Genomic DNA, 19,738 nt, shown 5'->3' with positions numbered 1-19,738 from the left:
AGAGGCAATGCTCCAAGGGAAGGACACACTCAAGAAAAGGAAGGCAAGCCATTGAATAAGAAGTAAGTAAATGCATTCGTCCTTAATATCGACTCCACAATTTTGGTAACACAGTGTTTCTGTTGTAAGTCCCTAGTAAAGTGCACTAGAGGTGCCCAGGGCCTGTAAATCAAATGCTACAAGTGGGCCTTCAGCACTGATTGTGCCACCCACACATGTTGCCCTGTAAACATGTCTCAGACCTGCCACTGCAGTTTGTGCAGTTCTGCACTGCCAGTTCGACCTGGCAAGTGCACCCACTTGCCAGTCCTAATCCTTCTCTTTTATTACATGTAAGTCACACCTGACGTAGGCCCTAGGTAGCCCCATGAGCAAGAGGCGGTGTATTTAAAAGGTAGGACATGTACTGGTGTGTTGTACATGTCCTCATAGTGAAATACTGCCAAATTCTGTCTTCCCTATTGCAAGGCCTATCTCTCTCATAGGTTAACATGGGGAATGCATTTAAATTCCCCTTAAGTATAATTTCCCATTGGGATCAGGTGGAGATGTGGAGTTTGGGGTCTCTGAACTCTCAATTTAAAAATACATCTTTTGGTAGAGTTGGTTTTTAGATTGTCTGGTTGAAAATACCACTTTTAGAAAGTGAGCATTTTCTTGCTTAACCATTCTGTGACTGCCTGTGGAAACCACATCTGAGTCAGACTGACAGTTGGGCTGTTTGTGAATTCCCTCTAGACAGTGACACAAAGGGAAGTGCAGTCTGTCCTGCATATCCTGATGAGTCTCCTGGGCTAGAGTGGGGAGGGAGGAGCTGACACCTGCACCTGAAAGGTCTGTGTCTGTCCTCACACAATGCAGTCTCCGATCCCCTGGAGTGTGTCTGGGGCCTGGCCTGGGCAAGGGAGGATCTTGTGAACAATAGAGACTTTCCTTTGTAGTTTGCCTACTTCAAAAGCATTAATGTGTATAAGTAGTGGACCCAAAACCCCAGACTTTTAGAACACTTCTGGATCAAAAGGAACCTCTGCCGAGAAGAGGAGCAGGAGGAGGAGTACTGCCCCTTTGCTGTGTGCACTTTGCTGGGTTGGCCTGCAGTTGCTGTTTCTGCTGTGGAGAGGACAAAGACTCAACTTTGCTGTGTGTCCTGCAGGGATATCAAAGACTTCAGGTTCATCTGCCTACAGCACTGGGAACTGTGTGTTTTATGCTGCACCAGAGGAAAAACCACAGGAACGCCGTCAATGATGCCACTGCCTGCACCGTGACCTGACACTGACGCACGGAGGCATGTCCCGATTCGCACCACAACCCAGGTCTCACTGACGCTGACACCGTCACCCAGCTGCTACTTGCACTGTCACCTGTGGGCCCCACACTCAGCATCGCCATTGTTACCACGCTGCCTTAGTATCCTTGACGACAACACTACACTGAACCAGACGCTGCTGCCTGCACCGTGGCCTAAGGATACCACTTGTGAGATACACAAAGCACTGTGCTATCCTGCACAGCAGCCCTGGTCCACTGAACCAGCACCATCGACTCCAGCATAGTCAACAGACGCTCCTAGCGGCACTGTGACCCATGGGTGCCGCAAGAAGCCCGCCCCACTTCATACTGCTGCCTTGGGCCTGCCAATGACATCCCTTCACCAATACCGCTGCCTGCACTGTGACCTGGAGACACCGCAAGTCACACCACCCCTCTTCACACCACAACCCTAGTCCCACTGACGCCGCTGCCTGCACTGTGACTTGTGGGCCCCGCATGCCGCATTGTCCCGCTTCACACCGCAGCCAGACGCCATAAACGCCAGCGCTCCTGACTTCATCATCAGCCCAGAGTTCGATCTGCAATGTGTGTGACTTCAGGGGCTCGACCATCCCTACACTGAATTCTGTAACCGATGCCCACAGACGCCTTCCGACACCAGCGACGTCTCACTTTGGATCTCATCACGAGGATCACAACACCCTACACTTCCATGGTACTGTTTGTGGGTCTTCCTGACACTGTAGCTGTCCCTCGACCCCGCGGCTGGCCTGAACTGTTGAATTTGTTGTTCACAAAGCCGTGATAGCCCCAAACGAAGCTATCCACTTGAAAGATCTGTATTTTAAAGTAATTCTTGCACAATTCCTATTTTTATTACTGTATGTTGAATTTTTGTCATTTTGTTCTTGTTTTACACAGATACATTTTGGCTATTTCTCTAAAACTGGTGTGGTGTCCTTTTGTGGTGTTTTCACTGTATTACTGTGTGTTATTTGCAAATGCTTCACACATTGCTTCTGACATAAGCCCGACTGCTCGTGCCAAGCTATCAAGATGGTGAGCAGCGGTTATCTGATCTAGGTATTTCCCTTACCCTGACTAGACTGAGGGTCCCTACTTGGACAGGGTGTAAATCGACTGCCAACGAGAGACCCCATTTCTAACAGGGCTGATTTGTTATTTAATTACCTTCGCTGTACCAAGATACAAATCTGAAAGGAAACTACCTCAAAGACAGCACTGTGCGTTTCAAGGGCAGTTACTGGAGGAGCCAGTATACATTTTCATAGAACACCTGCTGGACATTAATGCACGAACAATAAAATGAAGAGGAAAAACAGCAGTTGATGACAGCGTTGTTCATCTGTTCCTCTGCCTTTTAGTCACTGGTCACAAAGAAGCTGGTTTTTCACTATGTCTTGTGCCTCCTCTGCTTTACTTGAGAAGACTGGTGTCTTGTGTGATGACAGTTGTTGAAGTCGAAATTCGAAAAACACACAATCTCCATCCGCTGGAGCATCAAGACTATTTGCAACTCCTTGTGCCAAATTTGCAATGGTTGAGCTTTGGAAACTAGATTATTTTGCTGCTTCTGCAGCATGCTGAAGCATTTTGTTGCCAGATTATAACCACATTTTGCGAGATCCCTTCAGTTGTAGTGCAAATACATTGCTGGTTTGTTAAACAAACAGTGCTTTGTAGTTCCTTGTGTATTTCACTCTTGTGGGTTTTTTATAGTTTTATATTGCAGGAACCTGGATGAAGACAGGGTAGGATGGAAAGACGAAGAATGTGACAGTAGACCATGTGGCTCCTTTTTAGCCACCCCCTAAAAACCCACAATGTTTTAACAATCAGGGCATCTGTATATGAATGAGTATTGATTTAGAGATATTCTGTCTTTTAACCTTGCACCATATTACACCAGTGGCCACAAATCATAAGGGGAGGGGCGGAGGGAGGGACATGGGTGGGAGAGGGGATAAATAAAACATATATAATTATTTTTTTGTAATTGACTTTTTCCCATTATTTCCGCCGCCACCTTCAGCCGTATTGCTCCTCTGGTCTTCTTGTGGTGTCTCGGCATTTGCAGTGACACCAGCACAGGCTCCCCATCAATCCTGGCGCTGTTTACATGCTAAACATAGGATGTAAGCAGTGTCAGGATTGGACTGAGCAGCTCAGAGTGCTGCTCAGACAAAAGCCTATTGTCTGTGCTTTTTCTCGAGCCCGGCTATGCATACACCCAGGCTGGAGAAACCTAAGTGCGCATGCATGTTTAGTCGCCTGAGACGGCCGGCCAAACACACACCCACACTTAGTGCACTCCCACAGCCCATCCCCGCTCCACCCTGAACACACTGCTGGCTGAGTCAGAAGATGAAAGATAAAATGGTAATTAAATATTGTTTTATCTTTCATCTCCTGGCTTAGCCAGGGGGGTGACGCTACTTCGTCATTGCGCCCTGTATTATATAGAGTTAATTTTGGATCACAGGCATAACAAGACATTGTATATGTGCATACCTTGATGGCACAGCTTTATTGCAGAGCATGCCGGTGCATAATACCTCATGAGTTTGTTCCTTGAATGGATTGTTATGTGGACAGTTGTAAAATTTGTGTCAAATATGAGTGTGAACCCAATGTAAAATATAAGGATAAAATTGAGGAGCAGAAATGAGCAGCTTCTAAGGGCAAGTAGGTTAGCAAGTGTATAAATGTTTTTTTTTTTTTTTTTATCTTACGTGTGTTGGACTGAGGGAATAAGCAGTGAAAGAAGCTGAGCATTGTCTGTAATGAAAATTAAGGTGTATAAAGACATGCATAAGGAGATGAGGAACTTTCCCCCTAAATGAGTATTAAATAATCTGCTTATTCAAAATTTCCCAAAAATCTGTTACATAAACCTTTAATAAAACTGACGATAGGAAGGATGAGCAGTAATTATCCATTTCAATGTGTATATAATTTACCCAATCATATATTGTGGTCAAGAGTATTAAAGTTTAGGTTAGGTAGTAACCCTATCATTTCAATTCCCGAACTTTGTGGTAAGATACATATGAATGTGCTATATTGTCCCTGCTTACTGAATGCCAAATATACCTTAGCAGGTGTGTATAAAATTGATTGTTTGCACCGTAAGGATATTTGGAAAAAATACTAAACACTTTATCTGTAAATACGGTATTTTTACTTGATCCACTGCTCCTGATTGTCTGCTCTAGATCTCTTAACCAATATGTAATTTTTTTAATGTAACAATTGCACTGAGTTGCTAAATTCGATAAAAATATTTATAGTATTTTAGTAATGTTTTTAATGTACATATATGTATTAGGGTTCTATAGACATATTTGTCTGAATAAAACTTTTCCGTGACCTAAAGCTTCTCATAGCAAACAATTGAGAATTAACATATCAGTCTTATGTCATTGTGCTTTTTCCAGAGGAGCGGGACAAAGACACCATAGCCATGAGCGAGCCATTCGACTGCGACAACTGCAAAGAGTCCTTGTATGGAAGGAAGTACATTCAGATGGAAGAAGGCCCTTACTGCATCCCCTGTTATGACAGCCATTTTGCCAACACCTGTGATGAATGCAAGGAGCTGATTGGCCATGATGCGAGGGTAAGTGTGACAAATCCCAGGCAGCTCTAAATTAACAGTCAAGGTTTCTTTTATTTATGTCGCTCTTGTGTTGGTGGAAGAAATGATCCAAGGGTTTGGGGATACACCTCCATCCCACTTGAACCTACCCTCTGTTGAACATGTATCACCATGTGAAAGAAGGAGTCTTGTTTGCGCAAAGAAGCAATAAGTAATATTCCACTTAATGACTCCAAAGACTTTAAAGCATGACACTTGCTGCAGATAATTCAACAAAATTGTTCATGTAATTACTAGCAAAGTTCTTTATGTTTCCTTCAGGCCAAACATCACAGTAATGTTTGATGATTTCAAAATGAGCTATATATTTAAATGTTTAGCCAAAGTTATGTCTGCCTAATACATCAGCTTCTTTTTCCTAAAGAGGGTTTTGTTAGCGATATGCGAATAAACCACCAGAGACACAAGGAACCAATGAGAGGGTAGTATTGTCCTTGGCATGGTTTGGGTTGCCTTGTAGTATTCCAGGCCCTTTGATCCTTATGGCTGGTTTTATCACAGGTTCTTCGGGCATCTTTTGAAGCCTCGAATGGTGGCACCATGAACTGAGTTGCTGCAAGGCTGGCCACCTGGCACCTGATAAAGGGAACTGCTTTAAGACTCAGAATGGAGCCACGTTAGTTCATCATTAATTGGTTTTGTTATAAGTGTTTGCCTTTTAGATATGGGGGATTGATCCCCACCTCCACTGGTGATTGTTCCTCGCAAATATGTCTAATGAGTTTGGTAGGGTCCACCCTGCTACGGATAAATGGAGCTGTGCCTTTTTCTGTATTGGTGCACCCCATCACAAAAACTATAAACACTGCCAGTTGGGCATATTCTGAAATAAGGTAACTGATGTGTCACATTGGTGAGGAGTACTGGGGCCATGGCACACTTTCATTCACGATGGCCAATTGAGTTAAATGTTCCTGCTAACGTCTGGTGTGCATGTTTGAATCTGGCAGAATCAACTAATCTGTTAATTCCTCAGGCTGATAACTGAGCACAGTTAAACTAGATAATATTAGGAGTTGCCATTTATATTGCAAAACTATAATAATAATGATTATTATTCATATTCACATTATTATTGGTATTATTATTATTATTATTAGTATTATTATTATTATTATTATTATTCGTATTATTAATAATATAATCATTATTACGACTACAATATTAATATTTTGTAGAGTTACATTCCCTATGATGAAGGTACCTCCATTCAACAGTCTTTGATGCAAAGCGGATAACCGACGGTTAGTCCGTAGTTATTGCTTTAAGGAGGTGAAGAAATTAGCATATTTCAAATTAAGGAAGATTTAATAACTCCCTTGTCTATATTGTACAATTTCTGTCTTGTATGCACACCGGCCTTGCGAAAACAAACTCATTTAAAAAGTTCACAATTGGGACCAGAGATCTGATCAAATGAAAACAGGAAGAGTGAGATCAGACTCTGAATATCAGTTTGCCAGGCATCAGGCTATTTCTGTGAAACTAGATTGTTGCCTGTGTGAATTTGAGAGCATAGCAGCGGTAACCTGTGATCAACGAAGGCAAGACCCATGCCATATTTTCAGGATAACTACGAACTACTGAAATTATTCATATTTAAATAGATTTTTATGTGTTTTTTTTTGCATGTAGATATCATGAAATTCAGGCATGGATCAGCTCTAATTAACCAATGTTGGCCATCCGTAGAGATCATTCTCGTGGAAGAGTAGAGTTATGTGCTTTGCTTACAGAGCAGGTGGCTTGTATTTTACATAGCAAGGCCTTCCTTAAATACAGGTATCAGTGAGATGTTGAGAATTTGCATTGTTGGACCCCCAAAGCCATCCTTTAAAGTAGAAAAGGATGGACTGGGAGAGGAATGAAGTATTAGTAAATGAGATTGTTAAACCTAGTAATGCAACAAGACAAAATGATGTATTCTTTCCTTAATTCGTCTAAGCAAGTGTAAAAAGACACAAGGCATATTGAATACCCCCATTCCCCGATGCTGCATAAGATGACACGTTTGGCACTGTAAAAAAAAGTACAGAAAAGCGGGAGTATTTGGATGGTGGATTCAAGGTTATATTAGTAATGTTTATGCCATCCACACAAACAATCGTCAAAGATCACTAAGGCATTGACGCAACAGTATATTGCAAAGACTGGAGTGTGATTCGCCATTGACGCTTCAATAAATACAGTAATATTAAGAGGTTTTCTCTTTCCCATACTGGTTAGAAAAATCAGATCACACAAGAACTGGCAGATGTGTTAGCTTGTAACATGAGATCTGTCTAGCATGATTTAATACTACACTAGTGCTGTAGACTTTTTGCAGGTCTCTCCATCCTGCCCGCCTCAATTTTTTACAACCCTCCTCCCCTTCCGATGGACATGTGTTTTAGTTTTACATTGTATAAGGAGAGGAGAGGTTTGGCGGTCAAGGAATGTAAACATGTGTTTCATGGCCCAAGTTAGTGCCCCCATTGAACATTGTTTGATCTTGGACAAGCTACTGGATCGCCCTCTAGCATATGTTACTAGTTACATCTAAGGAAAGGTGAGACCGAAACATTCCTCTGGTGCGCAGATCGTGGTTTTTCCACCTGTGCACTTCTTTGCAATTATTCCGATGAATCTGGGTAGCGTTGCAAACATTGCATTTTGTTGATGTCATTGCCACAAAATGGAGGCTTTTTTCCAATATCAAAGACCTTGATTGTATTTTTTTACCCAACTAACTATCTTTCCCCCTTTTCTCGTCTGGTAGGAGCTGTACTACGAGGATCGCCATTACCACGAGCACTGCTTCCGGTGCTTCCGCTGCGACCGCTCTCTGGCAGACGAGCCCTTCACTTGCCAAGATGAGGAACTTCTTTGCAATGACTGCTACTGCAGCGAGTTCTCCTCCAAATGTGTGAGCTGTGATAAGACTGTCATGCCAGGTAAGCTATCCTGACAGGCTGTAGTAGGGGGCTAAAATGGCGGCTGCTCTTATTGGAGTTTCATTCAAGCTGCTAGAAGGTTTGCAGAGGTTTTCTCAGGGCCTGGGCCAAGAATTTTATGCTGGGTTGACTGGCCGCTTTTTCTGATTTTGCAAGATGCCATAAGTATGTAAGTATAAAAAAAAATTCCTCCAGGCAGTGCTTAATTTGTGCTTGATGTTTCCGGTGCGGACCACCGGCACTTAGTTTTGAGGGCCAGCGCTTATTCTTCTGCCTCAAGCATTTACTGCGAGCAACTGTCACATATGGGAAAGACTGAGGAAGAGAAAGAAGAAAAAGCGTTACAGTGGGAGAAAGCAGAAAGCTGCAAGAGTGAGCTGAAGGGACAGGGAGTGGCTGTAAATGGATTAAAAAGGCCCCAGATGGCTTCAGGATTATGCTGCCTCGGTATTCCGTGTTCCCACATTTAATTGCAGCAGTCGCAAGTTTAAGAGGAGGGCTTTGGTCACTGGCACATTTTTATTTACAAACTAAGCACTGCCTCCAGGGAAAGAAAAAATACAGCAGATACGACATCTTGCACCACCTGGTGTTCTTGCCATGTAAGCTGCCTTATTATTAACAAAACTGCAGGCCTGCTCAAAATATAAATCTATAAAATAAATTTTGTTGAAGGAGCATGGGGCCCAGAAAATCATGGAGCTTGAGTCATAAAGTCACCTCTGTCTCCACTCCCCTTGTCACGCCCCTGGCAGAATGTTATGACTTTGTGAGAAAGGACAGACTGCAGCATTAGATTTGTCAGAGAGCATTAGGAAATAGTCATGGCTGCCAGTGATGGGTTGGTTAAGTGGTTTGGCAAAGGTTTATAGTGACTTTAGTTGTCTGTTATTCATTCCTCTGTAGCCCAAATAATTGATGAGCGAAAACTCATCTTCATTTGGGCTCTTGTGAAATTGTACTATCCAAAACACATAATAAGTGGGTTAAAGCTGAGTGCAACAGTCTTATTCACAGTGAGTAGCATCACTAGATCGAGGGCTGACCCCATTAAGTGGGCATGGAGCCTAAATTGGCCTTTCGCTTTTTTTTTTTACACAATGGTTAAATCATACTGCCTTGTCGGTGTGTGGGGTTTTACTCCACCAATGTGGCTCTGCTCTGTAGTTCCGCTAAGAGTCTCGAGTTCCAGGATTCTCATTTGACCCCATTTAGGTGTGTTGCGGTGGTCTGGAATTACTGGGGCCAGAATTACAGAGTCCGGGCAGTAATTTCTCTCCTGCATTATCAAATCACAAGTTATTGCGCCTAGAATGTAGAATAGTGTGTGGGCCCAGAGTGAAGGCTGGTTCCATGGAAGAGGGAGCCTTCCTTGCTCCTGCCTCACAGGAGGTCAGACACGGGCTGTGCTTGTGTCACCTGGATCTCCCCTCATAATCAAGCCTTGCGAGGAGCCCCGGCTACATGTACGCCTGTTGTGGAACATACTATGCACTTTTCAAGGCCTGAGACATACTAAAGCTGCAGGGATTAGGCCACAATTGAAGTTCAGAGTATGCAGAATGCTTGTCTTATTTATGGTTTATGTGGGAAAGGAACAGTAAATTATTTAACCGAGTAAAGCAGATTGTGGGACATATTAAAAAGTTAAAGCATCAAATTTTGGTGCATTATTATATAGCTGGTTTGTCTTGTTAGCTAACATTGATACAAACAGGATTCCAACACGATTGAAAATACATGAGTAGCTTGAGAAAGAAAAATACACGTTCAGCAGATCCTGCCGAAAATGTTATTCACCTGCAATTAGTCATTTTGTTGTGCACAGGGCCACATTTTAATGATGCTGTCCTTTGAGTACGACATACCAAGATAGATTGTTACAGAAATGTAGCCTACTTTGTACACTTTCTGTAATCAAAGGAGCATATTTATTTTCTACCCAGGCTATTTATGCTTTGAAATTAGCCTTCATTTTTGTGCTTGTGCTAAAGGACCTCTGGAAGCACCCGTTCTTAGTAAGTCAGAGGCCTGAGGAACATTTAGTACGTCATATTTAATATGTATGTGCCTCACTATGATACATGTTATGAATTAAGGCAGCAGAGCTTGAAAACAGATGACATGTTTGGGGGGCTCTTCTAAAGGTTAAGTGCCCTCCTGAAGTAGCTTCTGTATTGAGAATAGAGTCCGTTACTTAAGGAGGAACTTGCATCCACACTGACACCTAATATTTTCATTGAAACGAAAGAATCTGGAAACCATAAGTTCGTTATATTTCCATCACCTGGGCAATATTATCATCTCCAATATTTGAAGAGTGAAATAATTGGTGAAAGGTGCTTAGTTAACATATGCAAAGTCTTCCATTGTGTTTCACCTCGTATGCGTTTTTAAGCATCATTAGATATGTTCGAGACGAAACCTTTTTGTTGCAGTCTGCAAGTTACACAGCAAAAGGTGACTTCGAGCCTAAGAAACACATAGTTCCCAAGGAAGCTAACATGAACTGGCCTTAAATGGGATATAACGATTTTTTTTAATTTTCATGAAATATATGTGTCATTCTCAAGTCAATTAACCTGATATAATTTCTTTATATCATGGAGCATAACACAACGTCTTCACATCTTGGAGTCTAACATGGACACTTCATGTTACAATGCATAACATGACCTTTTTAATCTATGTGAACATTATATTTTCCCATCACGTTATGTGATGTAACACACTCGCTTTATATCATGGGAAAGGCTTGCTTTAAAAAGTCAGAAATTGAAAATAATTGATGGGAATCAAAGATTCGAGAAGTGATGTGTTCCACCTAAGGTTTCATTCCGAGATCTGACTATTCCCTTCTGATGTGTGCTATGGTGCTGTGGTTTCTCTCATCTATAAATTGTAACGGAGCTGTGGTTGTTCTTATCTCAGTAGGTGGGTAGTCTGGTTGCTGTTTTTATTAACTGAGGTCTGACTCAGAGCTGTGGTTTCTCTCATCCTTTAAGGCATCTACTATAGGTGTGGCCTCTCACCTGTGAAAAGGCTTATACGACTGGCAAGCTTTCTGTCCCTTTGAGAAGTTCTGAACAAAAAATGTGGTTTCTCTTCAGCAAGGCATGTACAAGAGTATTGCCTTTTCTCCTCTTCGAGTGTGTATAGACAAGAGTTGTTGTTTCTCTGGGGGTAGCAAAGCTGTGATTTCACGTCTCTGAAAGTCCATAGTGGAGGTGTTGTTTCTTTACTCTAAGATATGACACTGAGTTGCTGTTTCTTTCCTCCAAAAAGGTGCATACATGTTCTTTGGCTTATCTCCCTTTAAAAGTTGTGAACTAAAGATGTGGTTTATCTCCCCCGAAAAGGTATATAGTCTGGGTTTCATTCTGTCTGAGTAAAGGTGCCAGATTGGTGGTTTCAGTTTATCGCTGTGTCTGATATTTGTTTTCTTTCTCAAATTAAAAGACACATAATAAAACAGTGGTTTCCTTCCTCCTGATTAAATAGACCTAGAGCTGCAATCTTACTGTGTACAAAAGTCTCGTAATTGTAGTTCCCGGCCCTTTTGAAGGCATGTGCAAGAGCAGGGCTACTGTTTCTGTTCTTTTGAGCGGATAGGTCTCCTACACTTTAGGTTTTTTCTACTTATGGAAGTCAAATGAGAAACCTCTGGTTCCCTTCCATTGTTCAGGTATCGTTGTAAGGCTGTCATTTTGAGAAGGTGTCTTGAAGCAGGGAAACTTAGTTCATCCTGAGTAGATGTGCCCAAAGGGTGTGAATTATTTATTCTTGAGAAAGTATCCTCTTGAGCAGTTGTTGCTAAGGCTATTGTTACTTAACTTGTACGTTGGTGGGTGTCACAAGTGTGTGGGTTCCTTTTTATTGATTGAGTCTAGTGCCACAACTGTACTTTTAATTTAAAATCTTTTAAAGCTCTGCTGACACCAAAAAAGTTTCCTGGTGCTGATAACAAATGGTGTAAAGCTTGTTAAGGCTTTCCTGAACGGAGGAAGTTGTTTAATGCATCAAAGAGGACGAGGAAGATTAATCCAAAAGCGAGCAGCCTGAGTAGACAATTATCACCAAATTATATTTATTTTTCTTTGTGAGCGGATGTATCAAAATATGTTTCATTCATTTTGTGTCGATGTTTCCCATGACTCTGGATTCCTTCTTCTGTAGCTGTTATGTGCCAGTTGTTTGTTGTTCCTCTTGAGTAGGTGTGTCCTATGGTTCTGATCTTCCACTCTTCTGTAGCTGTGTCCCAGGACTTTGATTTACCTTATTGAGTAGCTGTGTCCCAGGCCTCTGCTTTCCTTTCATCAGCAGGTGTGTCCTAGAGTCTTGTTTTGCCCTCTTTGTGAAGGTGTTCACTGGGACTCTTTTTCTGCTCTTGTGTAGCTGTGTCCCAGTGCTCTGTATATATATTTTTTTTGGGGGTAGGTCTGTCCCAGGCCTGTGATTTCACTTCTTGAGCAGGTGTCTCCAGCAACTGCTGTTGCAAATCTCAAAAGCAGGGGCAGGCAGTGGGGAGGGAATAAAATAATATATATATTTTTTAAACGTACCTGTTTCTGCTGCCGCCGCCAGTCACCTCAATCCTCTTCCCTCAATGTTGTCCCAGCAGTCCCTGGGACACCAGCACAGGCTTACCACACAATCCTGGTGCTGATCTCATGCTGTATCTAGCATGACAGCAGCATCAAGAATGGTCTCAGTGGCTTGGTCTGCCGCTCAGACAGTGCACTCGGGTCTGTGCAGTTTTTACAACAAGGTTGTGTTGCACAGCCAAGTTGGAGAAGCCTAAGATGGTCTGCCACACTGACATGTGCACTTAGTGCACTGACTCCACTCCTCCTCCTTCAATGGACGAGCACCACTCTGCACATGCTGGCGGAGCCAACAGATGAAAAATAAAATATTAAAATATTAAAATATCGTTCTATTTTTCAGCTTCTGGCTCAGCCAGTGCAGCGACGCTCCTTCCCCATTGGGGAGCCGCCTCTGGGTATCTCCCATGGTCCTGTTTCCTCTTTAGTAAGTGTATCTGAGGGCTCTCATTTCCCCTCGTATGTATATGAATCCCAGGACTATGTTTGCTCCTCTTGAGCAAATGTTTATCAAGACTGATTCATTAGTACTGTTTTTTTCCCCTCTGAACCTTTGTGCCTGGAGTTGTTTCTTTCCTCTTTAGTTGGTGTATTTAGAGTGTGAGAGTTCTTTTCTGTAGAGAAGATAAATACCATCATTTTCTTTTGAGAAGGCATGTCCGAAACTTGTGCTGTTATATCTACTTTGCAGATATGAATCAAGGTGTTGCGTTCTCAACTTGGGTTAGTGTCCACAGGCTTTAGATTCTTTCCTCTTGAGTCGGTGTGCATTGTTTTCTCTGGAGTAGGTGTTGTGCAGGGCTATGTTCTCCATTTATTTGGACTATACTCTAATAATATTTCTCATAGCTGCAGGTTTCCCCACCTCGGATATCTGCCTCAAAGCTGTGGTATATTGCTTTGGAAAGGAGCAAGGAAGGGATGCCATCTTACTACTGAGCAAGGAGACATTCTAATGGCATCTGCTGAAGCATCTTGTGGAGACGGAGCACCTACTCTTGGTCTCATGGCTTGCGCCTTGCGAGTTGATTCCACAATAAGTCAAACAATGTCGGAATGAATCAGCAGGAGCAGTGTGGATTTCTTTGTTTGTTTGGCAGCTTTTAGAAGTCCTAAAAAGTTTCAGTCGCTTTCCTTTTTTCGCCAGTTTCTTTCTTGCTGCTACAGTGAATATTTGTACTAAGCTTTTGGCAGGCAACCACTCGGAAACAGCAGTGTGCTGGGAGAGATATAAATCAGAATGACATGATAGCTACCATAGCAAAGAAATATTTTTTTTCGTTTTGAGAGAGCATTTCACAAGGTTGCTATCGGTGGCCAAATCTCTTCCCTCTTTTTTTCTGTTTCTCTCTGACACATGCTGTAAAGAGCAGAAGGTCCTTTGTGGCTCGTGTTCAATAAAAACAGGAAGATAAATGGAAAAGAATTGAAGAGATCCAAGAAAAATAAAGAGACAGAAAGTGAATTAAAGTAATGAAAAGCTTGTGTAAATCTAATAAAGCCTTTGTTGAGCTCTCCCTTTGAGCAGGTCAGCTGTCCCTTTTATCATATAGCACTAAATATGAAAGATTTGGCCTACTTTTAAGTGCTTTCAATTTTGGTGACAAAACTATGATCCAAAGTCGCACAGTTTTGTTTAGTGGTTAACCCTGGGTTTGATCCGAGGTCTCCTGCTTTCTCAGCCGACAGTTTATCCACTAGAGCATGTCTTCTCCTAGAGGAAGTGTCTCACCAACAGAAAGTGGAATTTTAAAAGACATAGCGCTTCAAATATTTCTTTATCCCTTATTAAACATGATCTCCCGAATAGAAGTATTTAATTACAAAACTTGATTTTATGTATATTTGGGGATGGACACAAGTGTCAATATTTGGTGGAGTGGAAACCATTAGTAGGCCTGTTTTATATTTTATGAGGGAGGATTGATCACCCTTTTTTGAGTTCCTGGTGGGGTAACAGTTTGATTGGTTATTGACTGTGGGATATGTGGTAATATGGGTGTGAGCTTATGCTCCTACCCAGGCAGTGTCTGCGATGAATAGTAGATGGTTTTCCGTGTAGGATGTGTTTATCTTTATTGAAGCACTTGCTGGTGATGCTCTTTGCCTACTTAAAAGATACAGCCATTTGTTGAGGCCTTATTCTGTGTGAATTATTTAATCTATGGGTCCATGCAGTGTCTGGTAAGTTTCAGTCTACCTGTAAGACAGTGGTTTCTCCGAAAGGCTGATATTGAAGGGAGAGCCAGGTCGTAATTTGGAAATTCAGGCTTGTTTCTCATTCTTCTTTCTTAGTTTTAGAATCTCTTCTTTATCACACTTTGTGAGCAGATTAATCAGCAACAGAGGTCTAGAAAATTCCTTTCATTGCCATTGTCCATGTGCTTTCACAGGACCAGAGACTTTCTCAAAGGTCAAGGTGAGTGACTGGTCCTTGTTCCACCACATTAAGAGAGCTGTGAACAAATATTTGTCTTTCAATGAGAACCTGCCATAAAATCCAGAGAGTTGAGCACTTTTCTGGAACCACACTTAGGTGTGCCTATTTCTGCCAGCTCACCGCCGGCGTTGACGTATGGGCTCTATTTTATGTTGCTCACACTGCATGTAGAGCAAGAGTTCAGCCTTCTAGAACCACATCACCTCTCACGTTCACACCTATAATAACTGTTGATGATTATATCTTTATCCATTAGATTAGTGTGCTGTAAGGTGTCTTGCATGCATACTTCGAAGCACTATGTTGCATCTCAAACTATGGCTCGCATTAAGAGTTTGGGAGGAGGCAGAGGCTGCCCGCCAAACTCTTCCTGCCCTCAGACCGCCTGTGCAGCCTGAACCCTGCCGGCCCTAACAGGACTTCACCGCAGGGCCTAACATTATTCTAATGGAGCCGGCGCCAATGTAGGGGTGCAGCGGGTGCAGCAGCACCTGTCACGCTTTCCACTGCCCGGAATTCGGGCCTTGGAATGCGGGATGGGTGGCCCTCCCCCGAGCCCCCCATTCCACCAGCCTTTCCATGGCAGTGTGAACCGCCATGGAAAGGCTGGCGGATAGGGGACTCCTAATCCCCAGGGCGGCGCTGCAAGCAGAGCTGCCCTGGAGGATGTGATAACACCGGGACCGCCAGGCTGCCAGCTTGCAGCAGCCTGGGGATGTCGGTGGTCCGACCGTGGTGGCTCCGCCATGGTCATAATGTTATCTAATGGTCCATTATTAATCAGTAAAAGGCCATCTTGGATACTTTTGTTTAGTCTTGTGGGATTCCTGTGATTAGATTCTTCTCTCAGGTTTGCATATAGTTTGGGGACTGGAAAATCCATTGACTGACCTTAATAGTTTTGTCATTTTAAGTTTTTAGATGTGTTGGAAAAGATGTTTCCATATTCCACAAGCCAAATTACGTATATTTCCAGTTTCCACAAGGCAATTAATAGGTAACACCTGTGCTCAATGTAAATATCCCCATCTAGGGGTGCGTCTTATCTGAGTACTTCTGCTCAGTGCTTAATTTGTAAATAGAAAAGTGGCGGTGCTCAGAGCTCTCCTCTGAAGCATGTGGCTGCTGCAGTTAAATGTGTGAACACGGAATACTGAGGCAGCATAATCCTGAAGCCATCTCGGGCCTCTTCAATCCATTTAAAGCCACTCCCAGCGCTTCAGCTCACTCTTGCAGCATTCTGCTTTCTCCCACTGTGACGCCTTTTCGTTTTTCTCTTCCTCCGTCTTTTCCATGTGTGTCTTTTGTTCGCAGCAAATGCTTTAGGCAGAAGACAAAGCCCCGGCCCTCAAAAATAAGTGCCGGTGCTCAGCACTGGAAACAACAAGCACAAATTAAGCACTGCTTCTGCTGTTCTTGTACAGTAAGAGTAGGACGGTGTTTGTAAGCTGTAACCAGACTAGACAAGAGCCATTCTGCAGTTCAAAGGGCAGCTGATGATAACCAGGACAAAAAGGCTTCTGTGAACAGCTGAACAGCTTTAGCAGGAGAACGGATTCCAGGCAAGTCGCAGGAACTCCTAGAGGCCGGCAGAACTGACAATAGTCTATCCCTTGTGACCTGAAATCATCACACCACTATTTTAGATTGTAAATATGAAGGATCTTAGTGGTGGTCTTTTCACTATCCATTTTGGAAAGGGGTACAAGCGAACTGGTTGATTCTGGCATGGAAATTTCTGACAAGAGCTGGAAATTCTGGTCCATATTTACAATACTTTGTGATCTCGGTCTCTAGTTTTTTGAGGTGCATCACAGCTATGACTCCCAGAATGCTTAGATTTCTTAAATGACTATGACAACTGGAATATGAGAACCCTAATGTCATGGAGTCATCTGAGAAAGTGCAGTCAGGTGAAATGGTGCATTAAACAAAGTGTGGGCTGAGATACTGCTGGGTTTGTTTTTTGGCGAGAGCTGTTTATGTGCTAGATTGCCAAACCAGAGAAGTAGAAGTGTTCGCCATGGCAGGGAAAAGGAGTGGGACTTATGCCCGTATGGCAACCTACAGAATTTATCTATTTTTGTACGTGTGTGGTATTTGTATAAATCAACCCTAGCCAGTAGGCAGCAGATCACTGTGAAGGCTCAAAGCACAGACACAGTCAAAGTGAATTTGGAGGCTTAGTTTTTTTTGTAAGAGCTTGTGTGGGTGTTCACTATCATTATTTATCATCCTTTAAAGTGGTGCGTCTTCAGCTCATCCCTAAAATCAATACCCATCTTTGGGTATGCTTACACCTGGTGTTTGTCGAGTTTTAGCTGATTTCTTAGGAGGCCTTTCAGTTTCCTGCTGATGCCTTAATACTGCTTGCCTTCATTTTGGTTGGGTACTAGTTATAACTAGGGCTAACCCATTATCCACAATAGTGTTTTAATTTCGGATACCCTGCCAGTCATTCTCCTATATTTGTAACTGCGTGACCGGCTGGCACACTTTCTTCAGAAGCCAAGATGCTTGGACTATGAATGCTTACACTCCCTAGTGATAATTCCATACATTTCTTGTGGGTGGAAAATTCGTCGACCAGAATGTGTTATTGACTGTCAAACTGATTTGTTGTTCATGAACTGTTATTGATCATTGTCCTATTCAATTTTGTCTGAGCCAATTACTCCCCCACCCACATTTCTACATTGTACTTTGTCACAGTGGGCGCTCACCTTGACCCCCATTACTTTGAACATTTTTTGAACATTGCGGTTTTATTTATTCATTAAAAGACTTGAAAGAATTCAAAGGCACAGCGTCTTTGATTCAGCTCTGCGATCATCAATTGATAGCACTTAACGGGTCACTGTCATTGCTAAATTATATCACTTCAAGCTGTTGTGTGTTTTTGAGTCATTATTACATTTTAGCTGGGTTGGGGCATTCCTGAAGGATATGAGGATGTCGCTCTGCGTGCAAAGATGCAACAAGGCTGTTGCCTTCTTTGTTTGCACTTCACCTCCAGTCTCATGTTGTCATGGGTGTGGGTATGCAGAGAGCCGCCTGTTATGGTGGGAGGTGGAAGTGGTGTTCACATGAGAATAGTGTACCTATAAGGCTACAGAGATGTTGAAAAGGAGTTGATGCCAGACGAAGGGTCACAGAGGCAGGGAGAAGCCCATGGGAGCAAATGCCACACTAAGCAGGAGGACCCTCATGTGTGAGATTGAGTGCCTAGATGGAAACCTAGATGGGGACAAAAGGTATTTCCAGTTTTCGCAGGTCCAAGATGTGATATTGCCTCTCACTGTATGTCCAGTAATGGGTATAGTGTGTTCCCAAAATACCAGCGAGTTGGTCAGTACCCAACAAAGGATAGCGTTAGTTTTTCTATGCCATGTGAATTATATTGCCGATTTCCACAGGCTTAGCAAAAAGTACTTATTGTTTTCAAGAACTCAGATGTGGGCTGCAAGAGCCAAGTCAGCCACTCCGAGAACTTACTATAGAAAGTAGTGAGGTAGTCCATCCTTTCAGATCTATACAGTAGTTCTTCTCACCGCTCCTCTTCTCCATCCACGGAGGAAGGAATCAGGGGTGTGTGACAGGCATTGGGTGTACTGAAGGGGTTGTGTCAAAAAGAGCAATGGTGATAACTTAGGGCCTGATTTAAGATTTGGCGGAGGGGGTTACTCCATCATAAATGTGACAGATATCCCACCTGCCATATTACGATTCCATTTTATCCTATGGAGCTCGTAATAGGGCGGACAGGATATCCCTCACACTTGTGACAGAGTAGACCCTCTGCCAAGATGTAAATCATGCCCTTAGTCCTTCTAAAGTGCAGGAACATTGGATGTGCTGAAGTGTATATACAAGGTCATGCCCCTCCGAAGCCCAGGACCTATCCAACCACTGAAAGGTGCGGTGGCAAAGCAAGGGTGCAAGAGTGCATGTAATGGAGGGACTCTCATCTGGTTTTCTGGTAGCATGAGAACCTTGATCATAATGTCCTGGGGCAAATTTTGAGAGAGGTCCATCTCATTGCACCGCCTAGTAGTTTTCCATTACCTGTTGCAGCATGAACTTATCACATAAATGCACTTAACAGAGTAAGCACGGGGCCCTGAAAAGAACAGGGGCTGGGGGGCAAAAAGTCATATTTGTTCTCCCCTTGTAAAAGCCTAGCCATGGGACTCAATCAGAGGGAAACATAGATGCCTTGAGGGACGTGGAGCCTTCTTCATGGCATGCTCTGGAATGATCTGTGTCATATATTAACATGATGAAGGATGTACTAAAAAGTCGGCGTGGCAGTGGGCGACAGCCTCTTTGGTCTGCGTGCTTTACACCTGTCAGCAATCTTTAATGCGTTCCACAGTGTGAAATGACTAGGGATTTCTGTCAGGTTTATACACGAGCGGTCCAAGAGAGCACCTTGACTACACCCTTTAAGTAGGTTTTTTGAGCCAGTCTATGATTTGTAGGCATCAGTTCATCTTCGGTGTATGGTTTAAGTGGCTGATGGGTGCATTTATATATCAGCCTGCTCCTTGTGAGGTGCTTTCTATTGAAATATTGATGCATGTGCTTGGCTCGATCCTAAAGACCTTATATAGGTACTGCCTTATACCACATTTTCCCAGGAAACCCGTTTGCCTCCCATTTGGACGATGTTAATGCGATGTAAAGGGCAGGAATCTGTGTGTGGTCTGTAGCAGATTTGCCAGTGTGATTTGTGTTTTTTTAATGTAAACTTTGAACATTTTGTTTGTTTTGTACTCACTGCAAGGATACTTCTTCTGAAACCGCT

The 19,738-nt window shown here is 42.9% G+C and overlaps 1 protein-coding gene across 4 annotated transcripts in view; it reads left to right on the top strand.

Annotated features, from left to right (window-relative positions):
* FHL3 (four and a half LIM domains 3) overlaps positions 1 to 19,738 on the top strand; it is a 240,107-nt gene that overhangs the window by 185,632 nt on the left and 34,737 nt on the right. For all 4 annotated transcript variants that reach the window (XM_069223975.1, XM_069223972.1, XM_069223973.1 and 1 more), the window contains 2 exons: positions 4,734 to 4,915; positions 7,713 to 7,887. In XM_069223975.1, coding sequence (XP_069080076.1) covers positions 4,760 to 4,915; positions 7,713 to 7,887 — 331 coding nt within the window. In that variant the 5' untranslated portion in view covers positions 4,734 to 4,759. The remainder of the gene's footprint in view (positions 1 to 4,733; positions 4,916 to 7,712; positions 7,888 to 19,738) is intronic.

Source organism: Pleurodeles waltl, chromosome 3_1, assembly GCF_031143425.1.
Source record: "Pleurodeles waltl isolate 20211129_DDA chromosome 3_1, aPleWal1.hap1.20221129, whole genome shotgun sequence".
In the NCBI taxonomy this organism is placed as follows: Eukaryota; Metazoa; Chordata; class Amphibia; order Caudata; family Salamandridae; genus Pleurodeles; species Pleurodeles waltl.
This window is presented reverse-complemented; position numbering and strand designations above follow the sequence as displayed.